The following is a 26,063-nucleotide window of genomic DNA, read 5'->3' on the forward strand; positions in this document are numbered from 1 at the left end:
AATGCTGTGTTGCCTAAGGGCACAAGGATAACAGGCATCCAATGCTGATTTTCAGCCTTGTTGTTTGCACACAGAGAATTTTCCAGAATATTTAAATCTTTTGATGATGTTATGTACAGTAGATATGATGAGATGTTCAGTGTCATCACAATTTTACATTGAGGAACATTATTCTGAAATTGTTCCACAATTTGTAGATGCAGTTTTTTGCCTCTCTGAAATGCCCAATCATGTAACTGATTGCTGTTTTTGCTTTTTAGTTACGTATTTACACTCTTTTTGCAGACTTTCATTGTCCTGCCCCAACATTTTTGAGACATGTTGCTGCCATCAAATTCAAAATGAGCTAATATTTTTCATGCAATAGTAAAAAGTCTCAGTTTAAAGATTTGTTATGTTTTCTTTGTGGTATTGTGAATAAAAGTTGTATTTATAAGATCTGCAAATGATTGCATTCTGGATTGGGGTGTAAATAAATTATGCAGATATACAGCACTTAAAACATTTTTTATTTCTACTCATGTGTTAAGTAACATAAAATCACATGTCAGCATTGAGAGGCACACTTTCCCCACACTTTTGTATTTCCAGCAATTTTTTTTATAAGATTCAAAGAAATGGCATCATAGTTTTATGATCAGATGTGTTTAACATAATGAGTAACGTGTTACAAATTACAAAAGCGTAAGATCAATGTTACAAAATAATCCCTTTTAGAAAAATGTTACTCTTTCATGTAACATTATCTTTTACTTCTTATGTTTTAGAGAGATTTTCCAGCACAATTAGTAACTTTTCTTGTTACAGTAACTGGGCACCATTTTAAGAGATATTAACCGCTCTACAGCAATAACAAAAGACAGACAAACTTAGAAGATAAACTCACATCATGTGCAAGCACAGACCTAAGCACGTAACATACATCAGAGCTCTAGACTAAACTAAAACATAGTTTGCATACATATGAACTTAAAACTGCAAGTGAAGTGTACATTCATTTTAAAGACATTCACGGTCACGTAATGAATTTATTGCCCTGAAACAAGATTGTCATGTTTGTCCCATAAGTAGGACAATACAGTGTAGTTAGATTGACATCTTAAGGGGAACTCTCTCCTGGTTAGTCTTGCTTGGCTCTTTGGGGTTCTGGTAGGACAGTCTCACAAATACAACAATGAGGATCACTCCTGGAAGGGCAAAAAATCAACACTGCATTTACATCACAGTTTTATTGCTAATTTAGATGCAACTCCAAGACCTCTCAAAGATGATTAAATCCTACTTTTCTAGATTTTATAATAAGGCATATATTACATTCCCACTTATTTTTAAATAGACTTTAATAGTAATCAAACAGCTTTTGTCCTGCTTACCTATGACTGCAAAGGTGCCAAGCAAAATGCCGACTGCAGACTGTATAGTTGGCATGCCCTCCAGCTGCTTGGCAGCCATTTTGCAGTTTCCTCTGACATTGCAGGGGCACACAGTCACTAACAGGAGAGATAGCAAACACACAACTCACAAATCAGGGATTTTTAACACATCAAAACAGGGTTTGATTCAGGATTGATGTGTCGTCTTGTGATTCCTTGACAAAATTTAGGTTATGCATAACGTTTTTACTATAAATACAAATACTGGATGTTATAACCAGTGGATTTAGATAGTCAAATATCAAGCAAGGAATCACATATGGCATTCATTAAAAATAGTGCAGGTGTATTAATGTAATATCTTCATAGGGATTTAAAGGCTCATTTTCAGCAACCATTACTCAAGTTCCTAATCCCGACCTATCATATTTAAAGGCTGACTGGCCATTTGAGAAAGAAAAGAACTATGTTAGCACATATTGAAGATGCAGTAAATTTATCTAGTTGCTTGTGAGGAGCATAAAGTTTTGGAGTCACTTGATAATTTCAAAACAACCCATTATAAACCAAATTTTCTTCTCCAGTTATATTGTGTGTGAAAAAGAAAGATTTCACAGGTCTCCATGTAGTCCTGTGGGGAAAGAAATTATTCAACAGCTTGTAGAATCACAGCAGCAATAACTTGAAATAACCATTTTCTGTATGACTTTAACAGTCTCTCGCATTGCTACACATATTATGTACACTATTTCAGTTGGGTTACAGTCTGGACTTGGGTCACAAGACAAGTGCTTGGGATCACTGTCTTGTGACCAAGTTTTAGTCACATATGACCCTAGAATGCTTCATCTGTTGTGAATCCCCTGGTCCTCCTCTGCCAACCTGCCATTTCCTCTCTGTTGTGTCCTGTTTTTTCTCCCTCTCTCTCCTTTCTGTGTGTATTGTGTGTATGGCTTAACTCTATCAGTTTGTTTTAGAGGGGAGGCTCTGCCGTGCTTCCCTCCTCTGTATGCAACTGGCTGTTGCTTTCCTAATACTCAAGGCTGAAGAAATCCCTCAGTCATTGCCAAATCATTGCGCTTACCATGGTGTTTGACTCTTTTGGTCGTCCCTTGTGCAGATGCTCCCAGTCCTGAGACTCCCTGTGATGAGCCTCGAGTGGTTTTTACCCACGAGGAGAAATCTGTGGCTATCTTTGTTTGCCCCTCCACCAGCTCAACTCAGACATAACTACCTTGCATAAATCCCTGTTTACTTGGAAACCAGCAATAATCCTGCTGAACTTTTACCTTTCTGTTTGAGTCCAGGTCTGAGTCTGAGCCTTGACATCATCATCCCTCCACCACTTTGCTAGACAGCTGGTATGAGATGTTTGTGCTGATATGCTGTACTTAGTGTTTACCAAATGTGGCACTGTGTATTATGGCCAAACAGCTTCACTTTGGGCTCATTTCTCCAAAGTACACAGTTCCATAAGTCTTGGAGTTTACTCAAACGAAGTGCTGCAAACATAAGCTGAGCTATGTTCTTTTTAGAGATAAGAGAATTGTACTGTCATGAACATCAATATTTAGAAGAGTTTTAGCTCTTGCGTTTTTTTGGAGTTTCTCATAACGTTGCACAGTCTGACCATGGGAGGAATTTGCTGGTACGTGTGTGTCATTGTATTAACACACATGTAATCTCTCCAGACCAGCAAGCAGGCAAAACCTGTGCTTTTATAACGGTGCGCAGATGTGTTGATGATCAGTTAAGTGCATTTGAGTAGCAGCACTATGGAGATGTACTTAGCTTTCCACAGTACTGCATAGGCTCATGTGAAAAATTTCTTTTTCATGTGACTGTAGTTTATCCTAACCAGTGTGCAAGATGTGTGATGCTGTGTTATGAAATGTCAGAATGGTTATATTAGGCAGAACACAATCTTAAGAGAGCTGTGTAATCACGAGCCTGGAAAAATCATTTGTAAAGCACCATTGCATCATTAATAAACAAGAGCAGCGCTAGGACAAGCTGGCACACTGGGGTTGATCTCTATTGATTGTTCCAGCACTCTTGTCCCAGAACCTCTATGTACTCGCTTTAGCTTATCAGCAGAGGTGTCAGCATTACCTGGCAAGTGTATGAAGGTGCTCCTGGGAGGAGAGCTGCTGTCAGAGATGGTGAAGGGCACGATGTAGACATCAGGGGGCAGGTATGGGATATTTAAGGACAGGTTGGTGTGAGTATCTGAAGGACAAAACACTTGTTAGTTGGTGCAGAAAAGTGATAGAGACTGTTTTATACATCACATTTATGATGACTTAACAAAATAACAAATGAACCTGGTACTTGTCAGCTGTGAAAATCTGTTCAATTTAAAAGCCTTATTTTTCTGTTGCATCCAAAAGTGGTCAACAACAACTATTTTTATGAAAAAAATGATCACATACAACAAGTATACAAGTACTTTTTAAGTTCTAATAACCGAAGGAAGAAAAACCCAGGCCAAACACATCCATACAACTGTATGAATAAAGAGCAAGCAGAAAGACTCTGATGGGGCTCTGTATGGAGTGGTCTGGAGCCTGTGACTCTTTATCTTATCTCTGTAAATCAGGCTAAAACACAAGCCTGGCTGCATGACGTAAGAACCCTGTCCTGTAAAGAGAAGCATATTATCAAGCTGTTTGAACTCTTATCTGATAGTCTTAAACTGTCCGATTGCACCTTAGCATCATCCCCCTTCATGTTCCATTTGTCAGGTAGGGAAACATGACCTGTGCAGCACCTCTGCAGAGGCTGTTAATGTCGATCTATTTATCCTCTGCCTGCACTGTGTCAAATCTGACGTGACATTTTATAAGTTCGAAGTGTGACCAGCCACCTACCCCGACCAGAGCTATTCTGAAAGCTTGTGATGAAAAAGCATTTCCCCTTACAGCTATGAACAGCCATTAAGAGCATGCGAAAAAGGAACATGAACATGCCGTTTGATTAACTGAATGTCTTCGGTGAAAAGAACTGTCACTCAGCTTCCCAAAAGACTTGAGATGAATGGCTGTACTACTCATGCACACACAGATCTGCTCTTTCATTCACTGGAGGTTGATGTAATTGTAATTTAAAAGAAAATAAAAAAAATAGACAAGTTTGCTGCAAAATCAGACAGACAAAAGCACACATTTATTGCTAAAACCATTACTGACTATGACCAGGTGCAAAGCATTCTGGGAAATTCCTATTTTAGGCTCCATTAGTTGGCAGGAAACCAGCGGTGACGTGAAAGAAATTACAGACAAGATATAATTACAGCTGGGCTCAATCAATACCAACAGGAACAGGGGAGTGAAAAGGCTAAAAAAAAACTGAGAGGGAAGCGGTTGAGCTGTGTGAATGACTTAATGACAGACGTCATTGCAGTAAATAGTTTGTATTCAGTGAGCACAACACAAGCAGTTACAAAAAAAAAGGATAATTATAATATATTATACCTAGCATCTCATATAAGACTGGAGATAAATCAGGGCATTTTGCACATCTCTACTCTTGATGGCAATTCACTGATTTTGATTCATGTAAGAAAAATAATGCAAAACATTTGGCACACTGTGGAAAATTAGATGTCCACTGGCTGTATTCAAAATTCGATTTATCCCCTTCACAAGATCCATTTGGCTGGAAGGCAATAACTTGTCCTCTCCAACAAATTAACTTCCTTATGCTCGACATTAATCAGAGCAGATTATCAATTTACACAGACAAGAAAGACACACCATTCACGTACACCTTCACAAACTGCCTGATAGGGTCTAATTTTTCCATGTTACAGAACTCAGGTCAGCAGCTTTGGCTCACATCGTCTACTGTTACTAGATAGAGCTTTTTCAAGGCTGGTAATCTGACTTGTTACTTTTGGAAAGGGGGTTTAGTGGTGATTCATTTCACTTAGTGAAGACTCTTTTCAGTTATGATTTGTGGGCCTATTTGAGCTCACTGTTACATCCACTCTGGCTCACTTTCAGACCATGTTGGCAACTAAAATCATCTGACTTCACCTTTCTGAAAAAAAAAGATAACAGAACAACTTTCAGTCCAAGTTTGGAAGGTAGAAAAAAACTATTTAAATTTTTTTGAGTATTTTTGGTTACATACAATTTATCAGAAGCCGCTTAGGGGAGTTTCTTCTAGCAGTAGTACATTATTTATTCCGCCTGTCTTTTCACTGTGAATCACATTGTATGCTGTGCGTTGACTGGACCTTTACACAGTTTGTGTTCACCCTACCATTAATAGGTGTTAGCTTCCAGTTACGTCGAACTGTGACATCGCTGCGGAGGGAGAAATTAAGTCGTCCTCCATGCTGCGGTCCATCACTGTCCCGTGATGCAAGCACCAAAGCTTGGTCCTCTAAGCGAGGTGTACACAGGTACTTCCAGGAGTAATCTCCTACCAGCACTGGACTGTTGTCATTCACATCCAGGATATAGACAGTCACCAGGGTGGACGCAGACAGGGAGGAGTTTCCTAAGATGTAAAAAGATGCTAAAAAACCAAACTGTTGTACACTAGACTTTTTAACATATGAACATCAGGTTTCCCCAGACATGAAGTAAGCCTTAAAGAAAAAAATAATTGACTATATCTATGCCTTGGAAACTGAGTCTGCCTTTAATCAAACCATTGTGTTGCATACTCAATGATGGAAATGATCTTACGTCCATCCACTGCAATGACCTCCATGGTGTACGTGCTGTTCTCCTCCCTGTCCAAGGCCTGCACAGTCTTTAGCTCACCAGAATACTTCCCAATTGAAAAGTATTTCTTGGTGTCCCCTTGAAGAGAATATCTGTACCAGGAAACATCCATAGCTCTGTAAAATTGAAAACATGGAATTTCACACCCCTCCCAGCTTAAATTAGTTACCTTATTGGGTGAGAATCGGGGTCGTAACCTCGGATGGTGGCAATAACCCGTCCTGGTTCTTCCCCTTCTCTCACAGTCACCTCATAATGGCTTTGAGACAAGATCGGACCCTCGTTCACATCGTCAACATAAATGGAGACCGTTGCTGTGGATGCGGGGCCGTACCGGCCACGGACTAAGGCAACTGGATTCTGGGCACTGAGCACGAGAATGTACTCACTCTCGCGCTCAAAGTCCAACACCTGTGAAAAGATGCGTGCACACAACAAGTTTCACAAAGTGTTATTTAAGTATTACTTAATTTAACTCACAACATTGCATTAGACAACTACCTACACAATAGAAGAAGCAGAATTTGCAAAGTACTGCGTAAGCAAAACTTCACAGAAAGAGAAAGCAATAAACACAATCACATTCAGAGTGAGCGGAAAGCCAATTTCAGATCATTAAGAAAGAAATCAAGAATATTGATTACTGGATGAAGCATGGCAGCAATACAGGTAAATGCAAGGGATAGACATATTTGTGTGGTCTATCCTTTTCTGTATTGATTTACATGAAACAAATCAGTAACGAGGACTCTCTGTTAAGGTGTTTGTTCACTGCAGCTGCGTCACTCAAGCCCAAGTTTCTCAGTCACTTTTATAATAACTTTTCTGTTTAATAAGCTACATGCCGTTCATCCATCCATTTTCTTCTGCTTTTCTTCAGCTTATCCAGTTCAGGGTCGCTGGGGGTGCTGGAGCCAGGCCTAAGTGTCGTATGGTGTGACGCAGGCATTGATATATTTTAAAAGTATTAAGTGGGGTTTTTTTTCAGTTCCAGGTTGGTCCTTGAGTTAAAACAGGCACTGCTGATGCTGTGCCCTACATTACTCTTTCATATGAGCCTAAATGAGATAAAAGTAGATTTATTTTTGAAGGTTCAAGTGTAACCACACTAAACAGAGAGTCAAAAAACAGCATGTCCTTTTTGCCAGCAGGAGAGGGACACAGTACACCCCCCTTGTGTGTCTAGTCCCCTTATCTTAGGCCCAAGGAAACTGGATTTACTGGCAGTGTTACTATATTTCTAGACAGTGTAGATACAGAGGGAAAAAAAAACAATTGATTCAGTGAGCCACCAGTGAAAGATTTTCCATGATGCTGTCAACTAGGGCATGACAGTGGAAAAGATAGTACATTATAAACTGAACACACTGCTTTATTGTTGAAGTTAAGACTTTCATTCTCTAAATTTATGAAAGGGGATAAAATTAATTTAATAATAATTTAAAAAAAACCAAAAAACCTAGCCATGAATATTAACAACTTTGTTTTATCCTCTGGGGTGACAGCATGTGCTATTTATAGGTCCAAATATTGGAAGTAGCAGTTTCACAGTGATAGGATTACCATAATCTGTGCACTAAAATAGTAACTTGAACCTTCTGACTCTGATTGTAGGATTCAAAAAATAGTTTCACAGTGGGATGATGAAAAGATGGGAAAAGACTGTGATTTTACAGATTTTAGAGGCAAAACAACCCAGCTGAAGGAAAAACGAATCCCATCCCTCAGTCTTTATTACAACTGGGCACAACTGATTTCATTCGGTGTAATCTTTTGAATCCTGCCCTGAAGCTTGTTTTTGTTGTCAGGATTTGCCAGTAAACATGTTTTCTTTTTTCCCCATAAAACAAGACATCGGCAAACTGGCACTGCCTGACATCATCCTGCTGAGTACACGTGTCTTTGTTACCAGGGAGAAAAAAAACGCACACCTTGGAGAATAGATGAGTACTGCTGTTAACTGGAAGTGACACACCAAACTGCTCAGTGTGTGTCAGCGCATGAGAGCATGTGTATGGACCCTGGCGTTACTCACCTGATGATGCTACTCTTTTTTGAATTAAGTGCCTTTACAGTAGCATCATGTTCTTGCTGTAAATAGTTATTAGCTTAAATTACAGTAATACACAATATTTAAACACCACCAAAATAAATATCCTCATATGTTTCATAAAAACATCAATGTCTACCACATTTGTGTATTTGTAATAATTTGATACACATATTGATATACATAAAACTGTAAAAGCAACAGTAGTGTATCTCTCTTCAAAACGTGATGGGTATCACCATTTAACTACACATTTACACATCCGTTTATTTCTTCTGTCTTTACAGGCTAAACTCTTGAAGGGATAACAATGTTTACTAGATAGTTTTGATGCTATGCAGATAGCGAGATAGATTTTTAGTCTCTCTTGGTGTAAGAAAAATAGTGAGGCTGGTCAGAATGAACTGTTTTGCACACATACATACCTATACAATGCCCGGTCACTTTACTAGGTACACCTAATAGAGACGTCTGTCCAACTGCTCATTCACAGAAATAAATCAACCAAAAACTTTGCAGCAACTCAGTGCATTTGAGCATGTAGACATAGTTAAGACGACCTGCTGAAGTTCAAACTGAGCATCGGAATGGGAAAGAAAGGCAGTTTAGTGACTTTGAATGTGGCATGATTGTTGGTGTAAGATGGGCTGGTCTGAGTAAACCAGTAGCTGCGGATCTACTGGGATTTTCCCATGCGACCAACTGTAATGTTTACAGGGAATGGTCTGGAAAAGAGAAAAATCCAGTGAGCTCTCTGAGTGAAAATGACTTGTTGATGCCAGAGGTCAGAAAAAAATGGGCAAACTGTTTTGAGCTGATAGGAAGACAAGAGTAACTCAGATACCCACTCGTTATAACCAAGGTATACGGAAGAGTATTTTGTTAAACCTTGAAGCAGATGGGCTACAGCAGCAGATCACAGTGAATGCCAACTGTGTCAGCTGAGACGAGGAAACTGAGGCTACAATCCCCACAGGCTCAACTGGATATGCTGTAGAAAATGAGAAAACATTGCCTGGTCTGATGAGTTTGGGTTTCTGCTGTACCATTCGACTGAACATGAACATGAAAGCATGGCTCCATCCTATTTTGTATCAACAGTTCAGGCTGCCGGTGGTGATGTAATGGTGTGTGGTGATATTTTCTTGGCACAATTTGGGCCCCTTAGTACTTCAGTGCTACAGCCTACCTGAGTATCGCTGCTGAAAATGTTTGCCCTTTTATGGCCACTGGTTTCTTGAACATAGCGTCGACTTCCCTTTACTCAATTGGCCCCCACAGTCACCAGATCTTACATCATGGATGCAGTACCAACAAATTTGCTGCAACTGTGTGATGCTGTCATGTCAATATGAACCAAAATCATACTTAAGGAATGCTTTCAGTGCCTTGTTGAATCTTTGTCGTGAAGAATTAAGACAATCCTGAAGGTCAAAGAAGGTCCAACCAGGTATTAGCTAATGATGTGGCCAGTGAGCGTATATATTTATGAAACCAATAACTCAAACCTCTGATAGCCCAGTCTCACGTTAATTTCAACAGAAGTTCCAGTTTCTTTTACAGACTTTTTATGATTCATTTTTTAATTCAATGCGATGTCACCAATTTTTTCCACACTGATTTGATCCCATCCCTTTTGTTTAGTTCGTTCACTCTCCAGCCTGTGTGGTAAAATGCCATTAGTATCTGCTCACATAATCTAATTATTCATTTGGCTTTGCAATTTCTAATAATGAAATCGCTCTGCTTTCTAGTGCTGACCTCACCCTGTAATCTGGTGAATTAAAGGATTTGCTTAAGTGCATTTTAATCCACTGGGGCTTTACTTGTGGAAGATTTAAGCTTTAATTTTTACTACGGTAAGCTAACTAATCTACAGTATCCTTTCTGGTGATGCAGCGTTCGCTATAGTGATATCTCACAAGGTCAACGTAAGAGCTACTCATAGAGACAGGAATTTAAACTGCATGACATCACTTTTGAAAACAAGCCATTGTCTGTTAAACTGAAATAATAGATCGAGATCCATTTTTAGCTTTTGGAAATGCTCTGCTTTATCTCAGAGGGGCCTGTGCAGCTCACAGTTCAATCACATTCATCAACTCCCACAAGAGGTTGAAAATAATAGACTGTCGCCTGCCTGGCCACTCACAGAGTGCAGACCATTAGAGTATAGACACACACAGACACCACATGCCTCCCTAAAATGCCCTGTAGGATTATAGGAGGCAGGTGAAGGGTGATGCACCCTGGGGACAGGAGAGATTACGCCAATGTCGTGCAGGACTCTTTTTATTATAGGCATGCAGGACTAGAATTTTGACATTTCTGAAAATCCTTTTCCAACTGTCTTTCAATGCATAATATCTACATAGGGTGATATTAAAATCATGCATTTATAAAATGAGGTTAGTTTTCTGTGACTGTGAGTGAATAATCTCTTAGGACATGCACATGCTGCAAGGACAGATACAAGCAGCTATGCCAAAAATTGTCCTTGGCATTAATATCTGTGTCCCTAAGAGGAAATGATCTTTGTATTGTCTCTCCTCTCAAAACAGAAAAATAAAAAAAAAGGAGTTTCATTCAGACTGATGGACCTTATATCATGTTTTTAGCTGATCTTGGTAGTCAAATGTATGAGTGTAGAGCTTCAGTGTAGTTGGTGTTGTTCACCTTCGACAGGACAAGTGTGACCTCATTGGTCTGCTTATCTGTCACTAATGAAAAGACGTCCTCTTCATCTCCAGACTCTAAACGGTAGTCCACCTGCCAGCTGTCTCCACCTCGAACATCTGCATCCCTCGCCAGCACAGCTGTCACTGTTGTACCCACCAGGGCATCCTCTGGGATGTGAAAGGGTCCGTACTGATGGCGAGAAAACACAGAGTGAATGATCACTAAGAAGAAAAAGACTATCTTTTAAAAAAGTGAAAAAGTGTATGGAAGCATTTTGCATTTTTAAAAAAAAGCAGATCTCAAATGTCTCAGCTCACACTAGTTTTCACTGACCTGACCCTCTTTAAGGAAAACCTCCCCTGCAGGAGTGCCTCTAGAATAGTTTTATAGGGGCGGCCATATAAAAATATGGTGGCACACCAAAAACAGAACTTTGACAGGGGCGCAACGAAGGGGGTGACGACGGGAAATCATGAGGGACATACAGATTGTTGGGTTTTTTTTCTCTAGTATTGAGGCACCAGTTGTTGTGAATTGGTGTTACATAAATGAATCTGGCTTTGCAATAACAGCCCCAGCGAATGCTAAATAATGATAATGATTATTTATTTCTTGTCAAGGCCACTGCAGCTTTTGCCAGCAAGTTGTTGATGTTAAGATTGTGCGGTCACCAATAAATGCCAGTGATGACCGATTGCCCAATTTTCTATTGAGACGATGGGTGACTGCATGTGACAATATACATTTGCCCCCTCTTGCCCCCCTGGTGTGAGCTGACCTTTATTTGTGAACCTCTCTGTGTTTAGACAGCCGTTTAATCTGCCACTCCTGGATGTCCTCTAGAGAAGCAACCATGCCTGTGATCTGGCTGCCCCATCCACAGGGTTGCTGAACCCAGTCCTGTCACCACTCACCTCCCACATCACCTCCTATAGGGCTGCACTGCCATGGAAAAAGCTGCACTACTCAGGCGTGACCTGTTCAAGAGCATTTTCCACCTCTGTGTTTGTGTGTCTGTGGTAGCGATTATCTAAGCAAGTGTGCATTTGTTTTTAACAGCATTGTAATGATCATCCAACAATGTTTGAAAGCTGTTTGATTAAAATCCCTAAGTGTCCATTACACTGGGCGTGGATGTAAAGAATAACACGGTGTCAGGTGTTATGTCAAATCTTTGATTGATCTGGACATTGATGTCAAAGCTCTGCAGTCGATTGGTTTCTGTCCTTGACCAAAATTAAACCTTCTTTCATAGAAAACCACTGGCCAATTACACAGTGGGCCTGGAGCTGCATTATTTATGATGCCATCCTCACAGAACTTTCTGTGAGATTGTAATGGCTAAGATAACACTGCTTCTTATACAATTTCTGCCATGTTAACGACACTGGATGGAGCTGTGTAATCGTGATGTAGCCTGCTGTAGATTGACCTATAAATAAATGAGTGGAAATTTGTCTCTAAAGAAAGCTTTATCAGATTAAACTCTAAAAACACTGTCCACTTGGAGTACAGAGAGCCAAATAAAAGTCTTCCAATAACATAATGCCATCTATATAAGCCTGAGATTAGTATCATATCTAGTTCCCCGCCAGGAAAATTAGATCAGTGACCTGCGAAGCGCGTTCACAGTCCAAAATCCACAGATGATGTTTAGCCTGCTATTTTTCCAAAGCTATTGTTTATATTGCCCCAAACAGATCAATGCGTGAAAGGCGTCCTAATCTCTGTGCGCAAGTAACTGTTTGAACACGTGTTCTCGTACCTCGTGTTGGGAGAACACTGGTGGGTTGTTATTCTCATCCTGCACCGTCACAACCACAGTGCAGGAACTGTTCAGACCTGCCAGGGACAGGATCACAGCTTCTGTTAGTGACTCAGGTCAGCCCTTCTCACAAATTAAGAATGCTGAAGGAACAGCAAGTACCTCATGTTAGCCTTCGTCACACCCTGAGTCCATGAGTCATGCAGATCACATCATCTGTCACCCTAGAGGCTAACATATATACATCTCCTGGAAATCTCAAGGGAGGCTACTGACACACTTGCTCACAAAAGTAATTAACTTTTGCCTATTATAGTCATTATGAAAGATGAAATGTTTTATATATAATTGTCTCTGATGCACCTGTTTGTATCACTGCTATACTGCCTCTCTTTAACTCCCTAAAGTACAAGATAAACACCACCTTTTCATGAAAATTGCGTTATAGCTAAGGTTGTATTTTGCCTTATACATAGTCACCTTTGGCATCCTCAGCAGTGATGGTTAGAGTGTACTGCGGTGCCGTGCCCTCCATACTATCCGCTTGGACCGAGATGACCCCTGAGTCACGGTCCACTCTGAAGAGGGCACGAGGACTCTCTGGAATTTGTCCGACTAAGCGGTAGAAGATTCGTACATTGTCTGTCTTAGGGTCATCATTATCAGCCGCTTGCACTGTCAGGATTTCTGTCCCTGCAGGAAAAAATATATGAATAAAGAGGAGGAGGAGGCTTTCTGATTTATCATCAGAAGATATTTTCAGTTAGCTCTATAAAAAAGGGTTTTCTACACTGTTTAAAAAATGTAAAAAAAAATGAAACAAAAAAATCCATGTTTGTTTTGTTTTGTTTTTTTAACCACAAATAGAATTTGACCATTTGACCATTTTGAAAATTATCTTTACATTTTATGTTTAAAAAATATGTATAATGCATATACAATATATACATTATTATGTACATGCTCTTTTTCTTTGGCAAATTTCAAATCTTTTTCAAGTTTGACTTCTCCTTTTCTCTCTTTTAACTCTTTTGTCAAGTAATAACAAGAGAAGCTAAAATGACAAGTCTCACAGCACACTGATTTAAAATAGGGAGAGAGTACAACAATAGCTTTCTCATATAATCCTCACTCAGTGATTCCATTTAGATTAACAGATTGCCCTGTGTAATTCATTTCCCCGAATCAGAATGTTTTAAAGCACCAACAAAAGCTTTTATGCCAAGGACCTGATACGTTACAACCCACCGTGTGCTTTTTAGGAGCACAGGAGGGGTGTTGGTGCTTCCCCTGTGTCCTGGCAAAGATCCCAATCTGCTTTCACAAAATGTATCTGGCGCTCTCCACCCTTTCATCACAACAACATTGCATCCAGGCTGTGTTTTTGCACTAAGCTGTGAAACAGTATAAAATAATTCTAGAAAATGACTATTCAAATTCACTGTGTTGCTTTATTATCATCATAATTTGTAAGACGAGTTTCTTTTAAAGATGTTTTACATGCAAGATTGTATTTTGGCCAAAGAAATAGTATTGTTCTTCCTTGGTGTGTGGTCTCAAAGCACACAGCCTGTGTGATGCAGTATCTAAATATTCCACTGTAATCTGATTAGTAGGACTTGCATGAGTGAAAACAAACAAACAAACAAAAAAAATCATCCAAAACCTATATGTTACCTCGAGCAGCCAGTTCTTTCACCACAGTATGGTACTGTGCCTGTGGAAATGTGGGCCTGTTATCATTAGCGTCACCCACCATCACCCTCAGCTCCACAGGTTTGGCAATCTCCCTGCCGTCGGGACGCTCAACCACAATGCTGATATGAAACTAAGTAAGCAGAAAAGGTGAAAAAAGAAGAAAAAGCAGAGAGGGAAATATCTGGTCACATGTGGTACCCTTAACACTGTGGGTTACGAGTCACGCAACCCACGCTCCCATCAACTTTCTAGCAGCAGACCAAAAAAAAGGGATTACATGCCCAGTAGACTACTAACGACTGTAAAGTCTTCCTCTGTGCAGAGCATGATAGGATACATTTCTGCAATACGAGTAAACATTTACTTTTTGATCCTGGTTATACTCACGGATTTTGTTGAGATTCTGGTTTCCTAGTTTCTGTCTCATCTCATATCAGCCAATTTTTGCACATTTCCAGCTCAACCATTTCAGATTTGTGTAAGAATGTTATGGTCCAGTGAACATATACAATGAGTGCTATGAATTTTTTTTTCTTGCTTGAAGAAAGCAAAGGGAACTGAAGTCACATTCAATGTCTGCGTGCACAAATAAAAGATGATTCTGATTCTCATTCAACTAGCTTTTTGTTTTTTTTTGAAAAATTCTTTCACTTTCAGACTGTTTTGGAAACAATGTTTCAACATGAATATCTCAAAAACTTTTAAAGACAAAAACATGAAATTTTCACTGATCTTTCTTATCATCAAAATGAACCAGAATATGGAATTTGGGACAGATTCATTCAAAAATGTCTTAAGTATTGGCTAGATAAATATTAAATGTTCAGCATTTGTGCAAAGTCCCATATTGTAGCACACACTGATAAAAAAAAAACTGCACACTGCAATTCCTGAATGGTATTTAGTATGTATAAAAGTATGTAGAATAGATTTCAACAACTTAGTGACAAAAATGAAGAAAATACTATTTACTATTAAATAATAGCGCAAAGTTGTATTCAGATTAAGAGTCTTCTGGCATTTTGTGGTTCTTAAGCACTTTTCACAACTCTTAAAATCAAATATACAAATGTATCTTTTCTAACTTATTTTACCAGTGGTAGCAGTACACCAAACAAAATTTTACGTTTTTTCAAAGCCTTGTTGGTTTTCCGTAAATACTTTAATATATATAACCTTAAAAAACGTGTAAAAAAAAGTCTTGAATAAATATAAGGGGAAGTCATCATATCAGTTTGAGCTTCCTGTTTGTGAGAGACTGTATTAAACCCATGAGACACCAGTTTAAACTTTCATTATCATTTTCAAACTTCCACTGAAAGGTCAGTGAAGAAAAAGACAGGGTAATGTGCTAGAACACTGCGTTTTAACAATAATCACATCACCCAATTGTAGCTCAGTCTTTCTGTGCTTTTCTTTGGTGCATCTGTGCCAGAATATTCTGCTCACTGAGTCATTCAAAGCTCACAGGAGTTTAGGTTGTCTGCAAAGCTTGAGAGCAAAATGCAAACACATGGACTTTAATTTGTAATCCTGATACAAAGGATGATCTTTCCTTTGATCTAAAGTGAGACAGATTTGCAATGAAGAGTTTTAGATTCGCGATCTTTAAAGCCATTATACAACAATCCTCTTGTCACAGGCAGAATATGTTTAATGAATAGAGCACTTTTCAGGTTTTGGTTTGTAATTAGGCTGTGACTCAGTGCTCAGCTTTGCTGAAGTAATGTGTACCAGGGTTCCTACAATAAAAAAGCCATTAAGTTGTAAGTAATAGGAGAGTTAATTAAAAACAGGGACTTTCTTCCAATGAACAACATAAGAACCCTTTTAGGGACAATAAGCCTGGCACTTCTCATTGTTCAGCTTTTGAATTAATAATTTTGTCATCAGATGGTGAAAATACTTGTGAATGAATCACATCATCCTGCTAGTTTAAACATAAATGAAATGCACCTGTATGAAGAGTTTTTAAATCAGGGCAGTCTTTATAAACACATCAGCTGACAAACACACATCATCTTTGATATCAAAGTTTTCACGTACTGTGGGTTCAGAAATTGAAATAAAGGGCTCAATCTTTAATAGAGGAATTTTTGACTCTAATCGTGAAATGTCATTTATTATGAGGTGCTGGAGATGTTTGGCTCAAAGTACAGACCTGGTCTTGTGTCTCTCTGTCCAGCGGGGCATTGAGATAAATGACTCCTTCTCTGCTGATGGTGAAGAGCATCTCTGGAAACTCCCCCTCCAGACCATACTCTGCCTGACTGCCACTCCATTTGACCTAAATTAGCACAGACAAATGTATACAAACATTTTATGAGTATTCAGTTTTACATATCTGCAAGTGAATTAAACGCCAATATGGTTTCTTATCTGGGCGTAGCAGGAAAATTGAGCGAAAAACTGTAAACATAGAAAGCTTTGCGACCGAGCGTGTAAGATGTATAAATACCGAGCTAAGCTACCATTTGTTTATATGATACGGAGCCAGTTAAATGCGCTGACACTGATGGGGAACAGAGAGCACAGCCAAAACTAACGATGAAGGCTGAAGGGGATTTTCCACTCTGCTTTACAACCCCCTAACAGAGGGCTGTGCAGATGGGCCGAAAGGGCCCTAGTAGCAATCAAACAGCACCCAACAAGGACAAGAGCCCAGTTGTATCACAGCTGATGCAAACCCAGGGCATGTGCATCTCCTCAGCTCACTGTCAGACACTCGTCCCTTGTTTTGGATATAACTGCCCATGTGCAATGCTTCTGTATACACAAAGCCACTTCACACAGCTGGCCGCCTTTCAGTGTTATTGTGTGCTTTGAGACCTTGCAACTTTAAAGACATGTGATTGATGAGCACTGACTCTTTTGTATAGAGTTATATACAAATCATCTATGAAATCATCTGTTTTGCCTCCATCCATGTTTCAGTTTTCCAAGCACGTGCTGTCTCTGTGATATCTTGTGTTTGAGCTTGGTCAAGAGTGGCTGTGCGCCTCTTGGCAGCACTTGGGGCATGATGCTAATCAGTACTTGAATAACGTCAAGTAAACCTCCCAAATCAGGCAATGTTATAATAATAAAGCTGAAGCTAGTTTCTCATTATTTAATAAGCTGACAGAAGATAAGTGTTGTGCAAAAGTCTTGAGACACCCCTCATTCCTTGATGTTTTATATACAAAAATGCAAAATAGTTGCAGTGATTTCTTGAAATGTGCAAACATTGAAATTCAGTAAATAATGCAAAACCAAGCTATGAATCAATATTTGGTACGGCCACCTTCCCACATAGCAACCAGGTCTGGCTCGGATCTGGTATCAAGCCGGCACTGCTGGCTGACTTCTGGCATGATAAGACGGATGTCATCCAGATATGGGCCAGGCCTGGCATAGATGGCACTGTTTATGTGATGGCATGCCATATCTGGCTCAATTGTGGTTTGGTTTATGTGGCCCAGGCCCATAGAAAACAGGTCTGGCCCGGATCTGGGCTTCAAGCTGGCAGAGTGTATGTCAACCAGATGTGCGTCAGGTCTGGCAATGATGGCACTATTTATGTTCCTATTTTCCTGTTTTAGTTAGAAGACCCAAATGCCATGTTGCAATACTATACTACTATAGTAGCTGGCTGTAGCTCAGGAGGTAGAGCAGGTCACCTACTGATTGGAAGGTTAGTGGTTCGATCCCTGGCTCCTTCAGTCTGTATGTCAAGAGTGTGAATGTGTATGAATGTAGTTAGGAAGCACTCAGTTAAGAGAAAGTGTGTGACTGGTGACTGTGGCATGTTGTATAGAGCACTTTTCGTGGGAGACTAGAAAAGCGCTATATAAGAATCAGTCCGTTCACTGTCTGAACGGAGTCATGTTACTTTTGCACAGTTTTGCATGTTCTGGCACATGTTGTTATTACATGGCTTGATTAAGGTACACATTAGGCTGACACCTGGGCCAGAGCTGAAACTGTTCTGGGCCCGCACAGGGCCAGCAGTCTGTCTACAACTCATGGCTCATGGCTGCACACAAATTACACGTGGCCCACAGCAGCAGGTTGATTTCGGCATCTGTCACACCAAGGACGGTGTCAGCATGTAAAACACAAGATTTGTCACAGTTGAGTAGATGCCGACATGACTGCTTCATTTATCTGAGACAGTAGGGGAGGTGGGATGTATAGAGTGGGTTCTTGGACACGATTCTCTATGTATGTGTCATAACAGCAGTTAGCCCCACCACCTACTGAGCACAGCAGTATTAGAACACCGCGTGGGCGCAATAAGGCTTCCCCCAACTAAACACCATGTTAATCTAATCCGGTTTTGTGTGATTTTAGTTACTGTTCACGTAGATGATTCAGTAAAGAAACAAGAGGGCTCATTTCACACTCTACTAACACATTTTTCATTAGGAATTAAAAGAGAAACACACAGGAAATCTGCTCATTGAGAGATTTCCAGACAGCCTTGTTTACATATAGAGACACAGATGCTATGTGTTGATATTAAATAATAAAAAGGTCACCGAGCCGGAGTATTACATTATAAATAACTACTAAACCTTTAAGATAAAACTGTAGACTTTGCAGCTGATTTGAACTGGCTTTTGAAAATATGACAAAAAAGAAATCAAATCAGCCCACGCTTGTGAATCCACACATTTTCTGTGGGTGGCAGGGGACGTTGGAACAGGAGAGAAGAGAGACTGAGGGCGAGTGTGAGGGGGAGGTGGGAGAAAACCAGAGGAGGGGGAGGTATTGCGGTGTACCTGCTGGCCAAAGCGATTCTCACAATTTGATTGAGCTTTATATTCAGCTCTGCAGGCCCCATTGTTTCCACAGTTCTCGGAAGTGAATAACTAAGATTAGTTTTTTTTTTAAATGCAGGTGTAGATTTAAAAGATTTCCTGACAAAGGGTAACTACCACCGCAAGCAGATTTTTTTGCCATGTGTTACATTATTGAGTTATTAATAGACATGTAGTAGATATGGCAACATTATAAAAAGCAAAGGGTTAGAAAAGACCAGGCTCAGACACCAACCTATAAATAGAAATTACATAGATACCATGAGATGCTTTTTGGAGTTAATCCAGTGTGAAAAAGGGACCGGCTCTGTGGGATTGTTGGCTTTTTTTGAAGAAAAGATGGCAATCAAAAATTTTCCATGGTATTTCAAGTTTCAGACATGAAATCGTACTCATATCTTCATGCAATCACCAAAGTTTACTTTTGATTTCAACACTCCTTTGTGAGGCTGCAACACTTAGATTTCTTTATCAATTCATCTTCCATTGCTTTTTAATTAGTATTTACTTAATTTAATCAGAAATGTCATGAAATCACAAATGTCTCTTTACAAGCTGATGGCTTTGGATATTTTGTTGTGGACAACTAAAGGTGTTAAAACTCAAAGATATTCAATTTACAATAAGTCTCAGTTGGATAGAAATACTTACACAGTAGTTTTTAAGGTTACATCACAGCAGCAAGAAGAAGAGAAATGTGCCAAAAAATAATAGGAATGACTTTCTATTGAACTGGACATTTCTTTAGATTATACAAGATATTCAAATATTTGTAGTAAGCCGTACAATACGATTAAAATTGCACTCCATATGTTCTGTGTATTTGAGTTTAGATTTTGGCTTAAAGCTGTAAGATTTGTGTAATACCCCTCAGAGTGATGGTAGGTTTGTGGGCGGGCAGCAGTGAGTGAGTAAATATGGGAGTTAAAGTGACTCAGTCAGGAGGTGGCCTGAAAGGATCCATGGCATTTGAACAGCCTCAATAATTTAGTATTTGGTCACTTAGAAGGAAATACTAAAAACAGCAACAAGCAATGTGAGGCCACTTTACTCAGACCACACTACTGACAGCGTTTGCTTGATTGCAACATGATAACATCTTTTTACTACATTAATAATGCCGCACCATTTAATTGTTTTTTTTTTTTTAAATCATGTACAAAGGGCTTTACTTTAGATGGTGCATACAGTGCTAACATGGTGCATTTGTGTTGAACTGTTGCTGAGTCAATACAATCTTTTTGGTGTTTTGCTGTCTGACCTGTGAGATGGGTATGGGGTAAGGGCCCGGAAGATTTTCCTGAAGCCGTACAGGGTCAGGTGATGCCCAGGTGTTTCCTGTCACCTCAACAGTAACAATGCCAGCGGAGAAGAAGGCATCTGCCCTCCCAGCCATATCCTTCACCATCACTGAGAGCTTGTAACGACCACACATCTCTGGGTCCAGAGTAGAGGCTCCTGGTGGTGACAGAGGCATAAATTATACAAGAAAGCCTACAAGACTTTCTACAAGACAGCACTTTATTGGAACATATGTTTTACTTTCCAGAGTGCAAAAAGGCAAAAGTCCTGAAAGCTAAACAAGCAAACACACCATAATAACATAAAGACACTCCAATAATCAAAGCATTAACATGTCCTCACATGTCTGAGTGCTCCTTCTATCCGTTCTTTTGCAATTTCTTTGTTAAATGGAAGCAAAATAACATAAACAGCTGACTTGAAGTGTAATTGTGACCAGGTAGCCTAAAGAAAAGGTGCAAAAATCAAGGAGGCAATTTTCACTGCTGCTCATCTTGTGGAAATCATCAGCAGCGTGGGCCAGAAAGGACTGGCAAGTGTGAAAGTCATCCAGCTCCTGCCAAATCGTAGCAAAGGGCAATTCCAAAGCTACAGAAATAGCACTGGCACACAAGAATTTCTCGCATGTGTGTCCGCTGGACTAGAAGCGATATCACTGAATAATGTTATTGTAATACTTTTGTATCAAATATTTATACATTACTGGCTTTTTTGTGATGTCAGGCTTTTCCAAGACTTTTCATTATGTTCACATTTTGATCCTGTTTTAACAACTTCAACTTGCGTTTCTCAGAAGTGTTTTAAAGGTTCTGTACATATGTCTGCCTCTATGATTAGAAACTGACCACCAACAGCTTTTTCAGGAAAATATCAATAATAAAAATATTTCCTGATATTCTTTGTTTTGTTTTATGGGGGAAAAGGATTACTTGGTGTGAGTATTGTGCTCTTGCAGACAACATATTTGGACAATAACAGATTTCCTTTACTTAAGCACATTCATGTGGAAATAAATGAGATATTACAGAGAATTTACTTTTTGATTTTAATATGGAATTATTTAAATCACTTATTTAAATAAAAGAATTGTGTTTTAGAAACGTTTACACACACTAGATGTTTAAAGGTTATTGGACACTTGGATGCTAAATCACTGGTGGACTGAAGTGCATCGTTTCAGTGTTGATATCTGCAGAAAAGAGCTCACAGCAGCTCATACATGGGCTACAATTTAGATTCCATTGTGACAATGAAGAAGATAATAATGAGGTTCACTGTCAAAGAGATATAAAAATAGTTTGCCATAGTCAATATCTGGATTTTTTTTTCAAGCAAAAACTATGCATGCACATGAAATCTAGACAATTGCTGGCAACATAGTAGACCAATCAGTGCAAGTCTTGTGCATGATGGTGAAGATAAACCTGTTTATGACTGCAAATCAAGTCAAGAATGCTCGACATTGATGATGGTGAGCATGTTTCCCTCTCTGTTTCAAGATGCAAGCAAAAACTGAAAAGCCAGATTAAGGGTCTCTAAAGCCTTAACAGAAAACAGTAAGGTTGTGTAATGGTTTTGTGGCCTTGTGAAATGAAGTGAAAGTAAAGAAAAGAACTGCTCATGACCCACAGCATACCAACACAGAGCTGCTTCCTTTTGTTGCTTTGGCATGCGTGACTGCTAGTGCATCTGATTTCATTGCTGAATGGAGCAACGGGATGAATGAATGAGGTAGAGGAGCATCCGGTCCATTAGAATTCACTGCATGCCATTTCATCATTCAAGAGGACAAACTGTCTACATGATAAGCTCCTAAGAAATAAGAAAGCAATTTTTAATAAATGTAAAGAGTTGGCCTCTCAAATTGCAGAAAGTTAAACCTACATTGTAACGCTGCACTCTAGGTGACCCTCCACGCTGATTTGTTGGGAAAATATATGTTGAAGATTCCCTTTATGGATAAAACACTCCCCACAAAATTATCTTGACTATTTCCTTTCAGCGGCTGGTTGAGACTGACCTTCCTCAGTGAGTGAAACCTCCCCAGAGACGGCATGGATGGAGAACATTTGGCTGGAGGGAATCCTGGGTGTTTGTTCCATCAGGCTGAAGCGCAGATCAGCGTGGGGACTGTTGCGGTCATCGCGATCTAGCGCTTCCACTTGCATGAATGGTATTCCTGAGAGATACGGGTGACACAGAATTAAAGAGTGGGACAAAATGTCTCAATTTCCATCCTAACTATACCAAGAAAACATGCTGATGTGAAGGCAAAAGAACAAAAACATGGGTTGTGTAACAGCAAATCTTAAAAGTTAAAAGATGAAAACTCTACAAAATGCCTAGTCTGCACAGACAGAGTAAAACAGTAACAGAATTAGCTTCAGTGAGTTGACCTTTGTGGGAAATTCAAACAGAAAGCTGATCAACACAAAGGTGTATGTACCATCATGGTTTTCTTAAATGAGAAATACATAAAAACATAATTGAGTTAATACTATGAGCTAGACCCTGTGTATATCGAAAGGACTTCAGATGGAATACACTGGGGCCTTTGTATCAAATAAATGTGATCACCAAAACCCATGACAAAGTCTTTTTGTGTGTGTGTGATTGAAATGATGCTGTTTGCAACGTTATTAAATCTATTTATACTGATGTTAAGGTTAAACTGCCGTTTCCACGGAGATATGAGGCATGTTTTTTCACTGTTGACGACATTCAGCATATTTCATAAATCAGGACTGACGAATGTAACCCAGCCTTAAATTGGCTGTGTAATACGTTCACATCTGAGTGCAAGGTTCTCGTACCCTTGAGAAGCCCGAGCTGCACGCTGCCTCTCATGCTCTCCTCTATGAACGTAGGCACGTTGTCATTCTTGTCGATGACACACACTTCAACATTGAAGCTCTGATGATGCACTGACGTTCTGAAGGACACCTGTGATGCAAACACAAACATGTTCTGTAAGAAACACACGCTGGAGCCCGCGTCCACCCTGTTCATGCGAATCGTTTAGCAGCCCCAAACTGCTTTGAACAACAGCACGTGATCATTATGAACAAGATGATGAACAAGAGTATAAAAATTTATTTTCTATGTGAACTATCTGTATGGCACATTGGAGAAAGTCATTCATTAGCCGAAACATGACTGAAAATTGCTTTCGGTGCACTATGATCAGAAAAGAAATGTTTTTATACCTTCAGAGAGTAAGATGGCTGCTTTTCCCTGTCCAGTGGTTTTAGGGCGTACAGAAACTGAGCATCGACTCCAAATATGCCCTCATCATCTCCTGTTACCACCAGGTCACTATAATTAGATGGCAGGCTTTGAAGCTGTGGGGATGAAGACAAAAAGTATGCATGAAAACAATCAGTTTGTCATCCTGGTTAATGGTTAATGAAAAAACATGCACTACAAGCAACTACACAGATGCACCTGCATTTAAACTAGATGACATTGCAACAAATGCAGCATGATTAAAGTGCAAGCGATAATCTGCTCTTCACGTTTTATCCTTTTCTGGTAAGTTTGTTAAAATTGAGCTTTTTTTACTCTCTGCCGTGTTCACTAAGAGACAATAATTGAGCTCCCACAATAGCTGACCACCATTTGTTCCATGTGCCTTATGAGAAAGCAGAGCTGTGGTTTGCCAACAAGCAGCAACATTCCTTTGGGCTTCTTGTGAAAAAAATAACATTCAAATACTTGAATAAAAGATAAAGGAAATTCTCAAAGTTGAATCTAAATCCGATGTCTTCATCTGGAGGCTACGCGTTTGTCTCTCTTTATTCACTTTGTTAGTTAAAAGTGTGCTAATCTGCTTAAAATAGCCCCAAAAGAGCCACAAAGTGTACTTATGTTTGAATAAGATAGAGTTTGAGTTAGACTGAGTAAGACATCTTTACTTCTTCTTCGCCTTCTTTAGACACCTCCCTTCAGGGGCCACCACAACAGATCATCTGCCTCCATCTCACCCCGTCCCAGCTCTCACATCATCCTTCACTGCATTTACGATTTATTTTGAGGTCTTCTGGGTGGATGAAAGGGCATTACCAAAGCAGGAATGGACCAACAGGCTGATTTGTTTGAGCTTTTATAAGTGTTTTATTGACAGTAAAATATGCTTCAGAATTTCTATTTACCAGCCTCCTGCCATTCAACTTCCCCAATGACGAAATTACTTGATTACAAAAAATCCATACAATGTTGCAGTGCTTAATGAGAGGACGCTCATGGATGCTTTGAAGAAAAAATATAGCAGCGTCTGAAAAATCTACTTTAGAGCAGACGCTGAAACTGCGTATTTACAGTAATCTGCGAGTTTAGCCCTCTCTGACGAACGCAACTTCATGAAAAGGTTTTTGCCTTAAACGAATGTGAAGCAATTATTATGTCTATTCCATTTATAACACAAAGTGGGGTTATTATCCTCCATTGTGGCCATTAACAGGCTATTTGTGTGTGAGTCAAAATGACACCCAGACTGACATCAAAGCCTAAATATATTCCTATGTTTCATACAAGACGTGACGACACCACAGTCCAGCCCAATAAAATGCCAACATTCATGCTGTTGCATAACCCAGAGGAGGTCTGACTGACAAGTATGAATTAAACATCCTGTCTGCCACCCAGATGGACTATATGCAGAGACTGAGGCTGACACCTGACAAGCATTGTGAACATGCCAATTACCAGGTTTATACACTTTCAGGTCTGAGTGCAGGAAAACACACAGATCCAGCTTTGGTTTGCAGCATAATTTCCTTTTCTATCAGTTTATTTTTCAACATGTTACTGATTACCGAATGATGATTTTAAATGTTAAATCTTGATTAAATTTTGCATTTCTGACTTTTAAATAGTGAAAGGTCACGCTTACAACACAGAATTCTTACTAAAGTGCATTTGAAATCAAATCAGCTTGTATTTCTGCTTAGATATATAATTACCTAATCGCCATGATTAAAAAGGTTACGTTTAGAGAAACACATCTGCTTTCTTGGAAAATGAGCACAAGAAGTACAAGAAGTTTTAAGTGCCTTACCTTGGTTAGATACCATGGGAAAATACCATCGTAGTTTTCAGGGACACCAATTTTAACATTCGTCCCAGCACATGGTGCAGATGTATAAAGTACTGCCCACTGTGAAACAAAATATTGTCTTGGTAGCAGCTAAAGGTTCATGCAATAATGTTATCTTAGTATGAAAGGTTAATGTAATACAAAAAAATCTGCTTACTATGAGAGCTGTGAAGAGCATTGGTGTAGCTCCTCTCTCGGCCATGTTCCCCCTTGCAAACGGGATAAATGTATAATAGCATTTCAGACCAACTGGTCTTAGCACGACAAACACTTTGTTAAAGAGGCACCACTTACGAGAGGATTTCGCAGTTTTTAAATGAGCAACAGCGTGCACTCAAATGCACAACCACCTATGAAACCACTAAATGCCACATTTGAGCCCACACAGTGGACAACAAGAAAGACACTTTTGATTGGAAAGCAAAAGTAAATTTCTTTTTAGGTTAATCTAAAAACAAAGCGTATTTCATCATTAATGCCTGACAAATATCTTGTAGCTGTGTAGCAGTACCCAATCACTCTGAATTATGGTCATGGTAATCACTTACAAACTCCTCTAGCTG

At 39.5% G+C, this 26,063-nt stretch overlaps 1 protein-coding gene across 1 annotated transcript; it reads right to left on the reverse strand.

Annotated features, from left to right (window-relative positions):
* Positions 1-488: 488 nt before the first annotated feature.
* cdh16 (cadherin 16, KSP-cadherin) lies at positions 489-25,702 on the reverse strand. The gene is made up of 17 exons (XM_085451945.1): positions 25,658-25,702; positions 25,462-25,560; positions 23,612-23,746; positions 23,219-23,348; positions 22,426-22,584; positions 20,365-20,561; positions 16,463-16,588; positions 14,281-14,431; positions 13,084-13,296; positions 12,604-12,680; positions 10,836-11,027; positions 6,279-6,520; positions 6,071-6,201; positions 5,640-5,879; positions 3,486-3,602; positions 1,374-1,490; positions 489-1,187 (listed from the first exon to the last, which is right to left on the reverse strand). Exons 1-17 carry the CDS (start codon positions 25,700-25,702, stop codon positions 1,087-1,089), a joined length of 2,472 nt encoding a protein of 823 aa, XP_085308071.1. The 3' UTR covers positions 489-1,086.
* Positions 25,703-26,063: the final 361 nt, after the last annotated feature.

Source organism: Copadichromis virginalis, linkage group LG1 (assembly GCF_057382275.1).
Source record: "Copadichromis virginalis isolate Kocher_CV1m ecotype Utaka linkage group LG1, C_Virginalis_male_GT1.1, whole genome shotgun sequence".
In the NCBI taxonomy this organism is placed as follows: Eukaryota; Metazoa; Chordata; class Actinopteri; order Cichliformes; family Cichlidae; genus Copadichromis; species Copadichromis virginalis.

Coding starts and splice junctions, on each gene's coding strand:
- cdh16 (XM_085451945.1), bottom strand. CDS start 25,702: ATGGCCGAGAGAGGAGCTACACCAATGCTCTTCACAGCTCTCATA. Junction 5,880..6,070: donor GGTCATTGCAGTGGATGGAC/GTAAGATCATTT, acceptor TTTACATCTTAG/GAAACTCCTCCCTGTCTGCG. Junction 3,603..5,639: donor GAAGCTAACACCTATTAATG/GTAGGGTGAACA, acceptor TTTGTCCTTCAG/ATACTCACACCAACCTGTCC.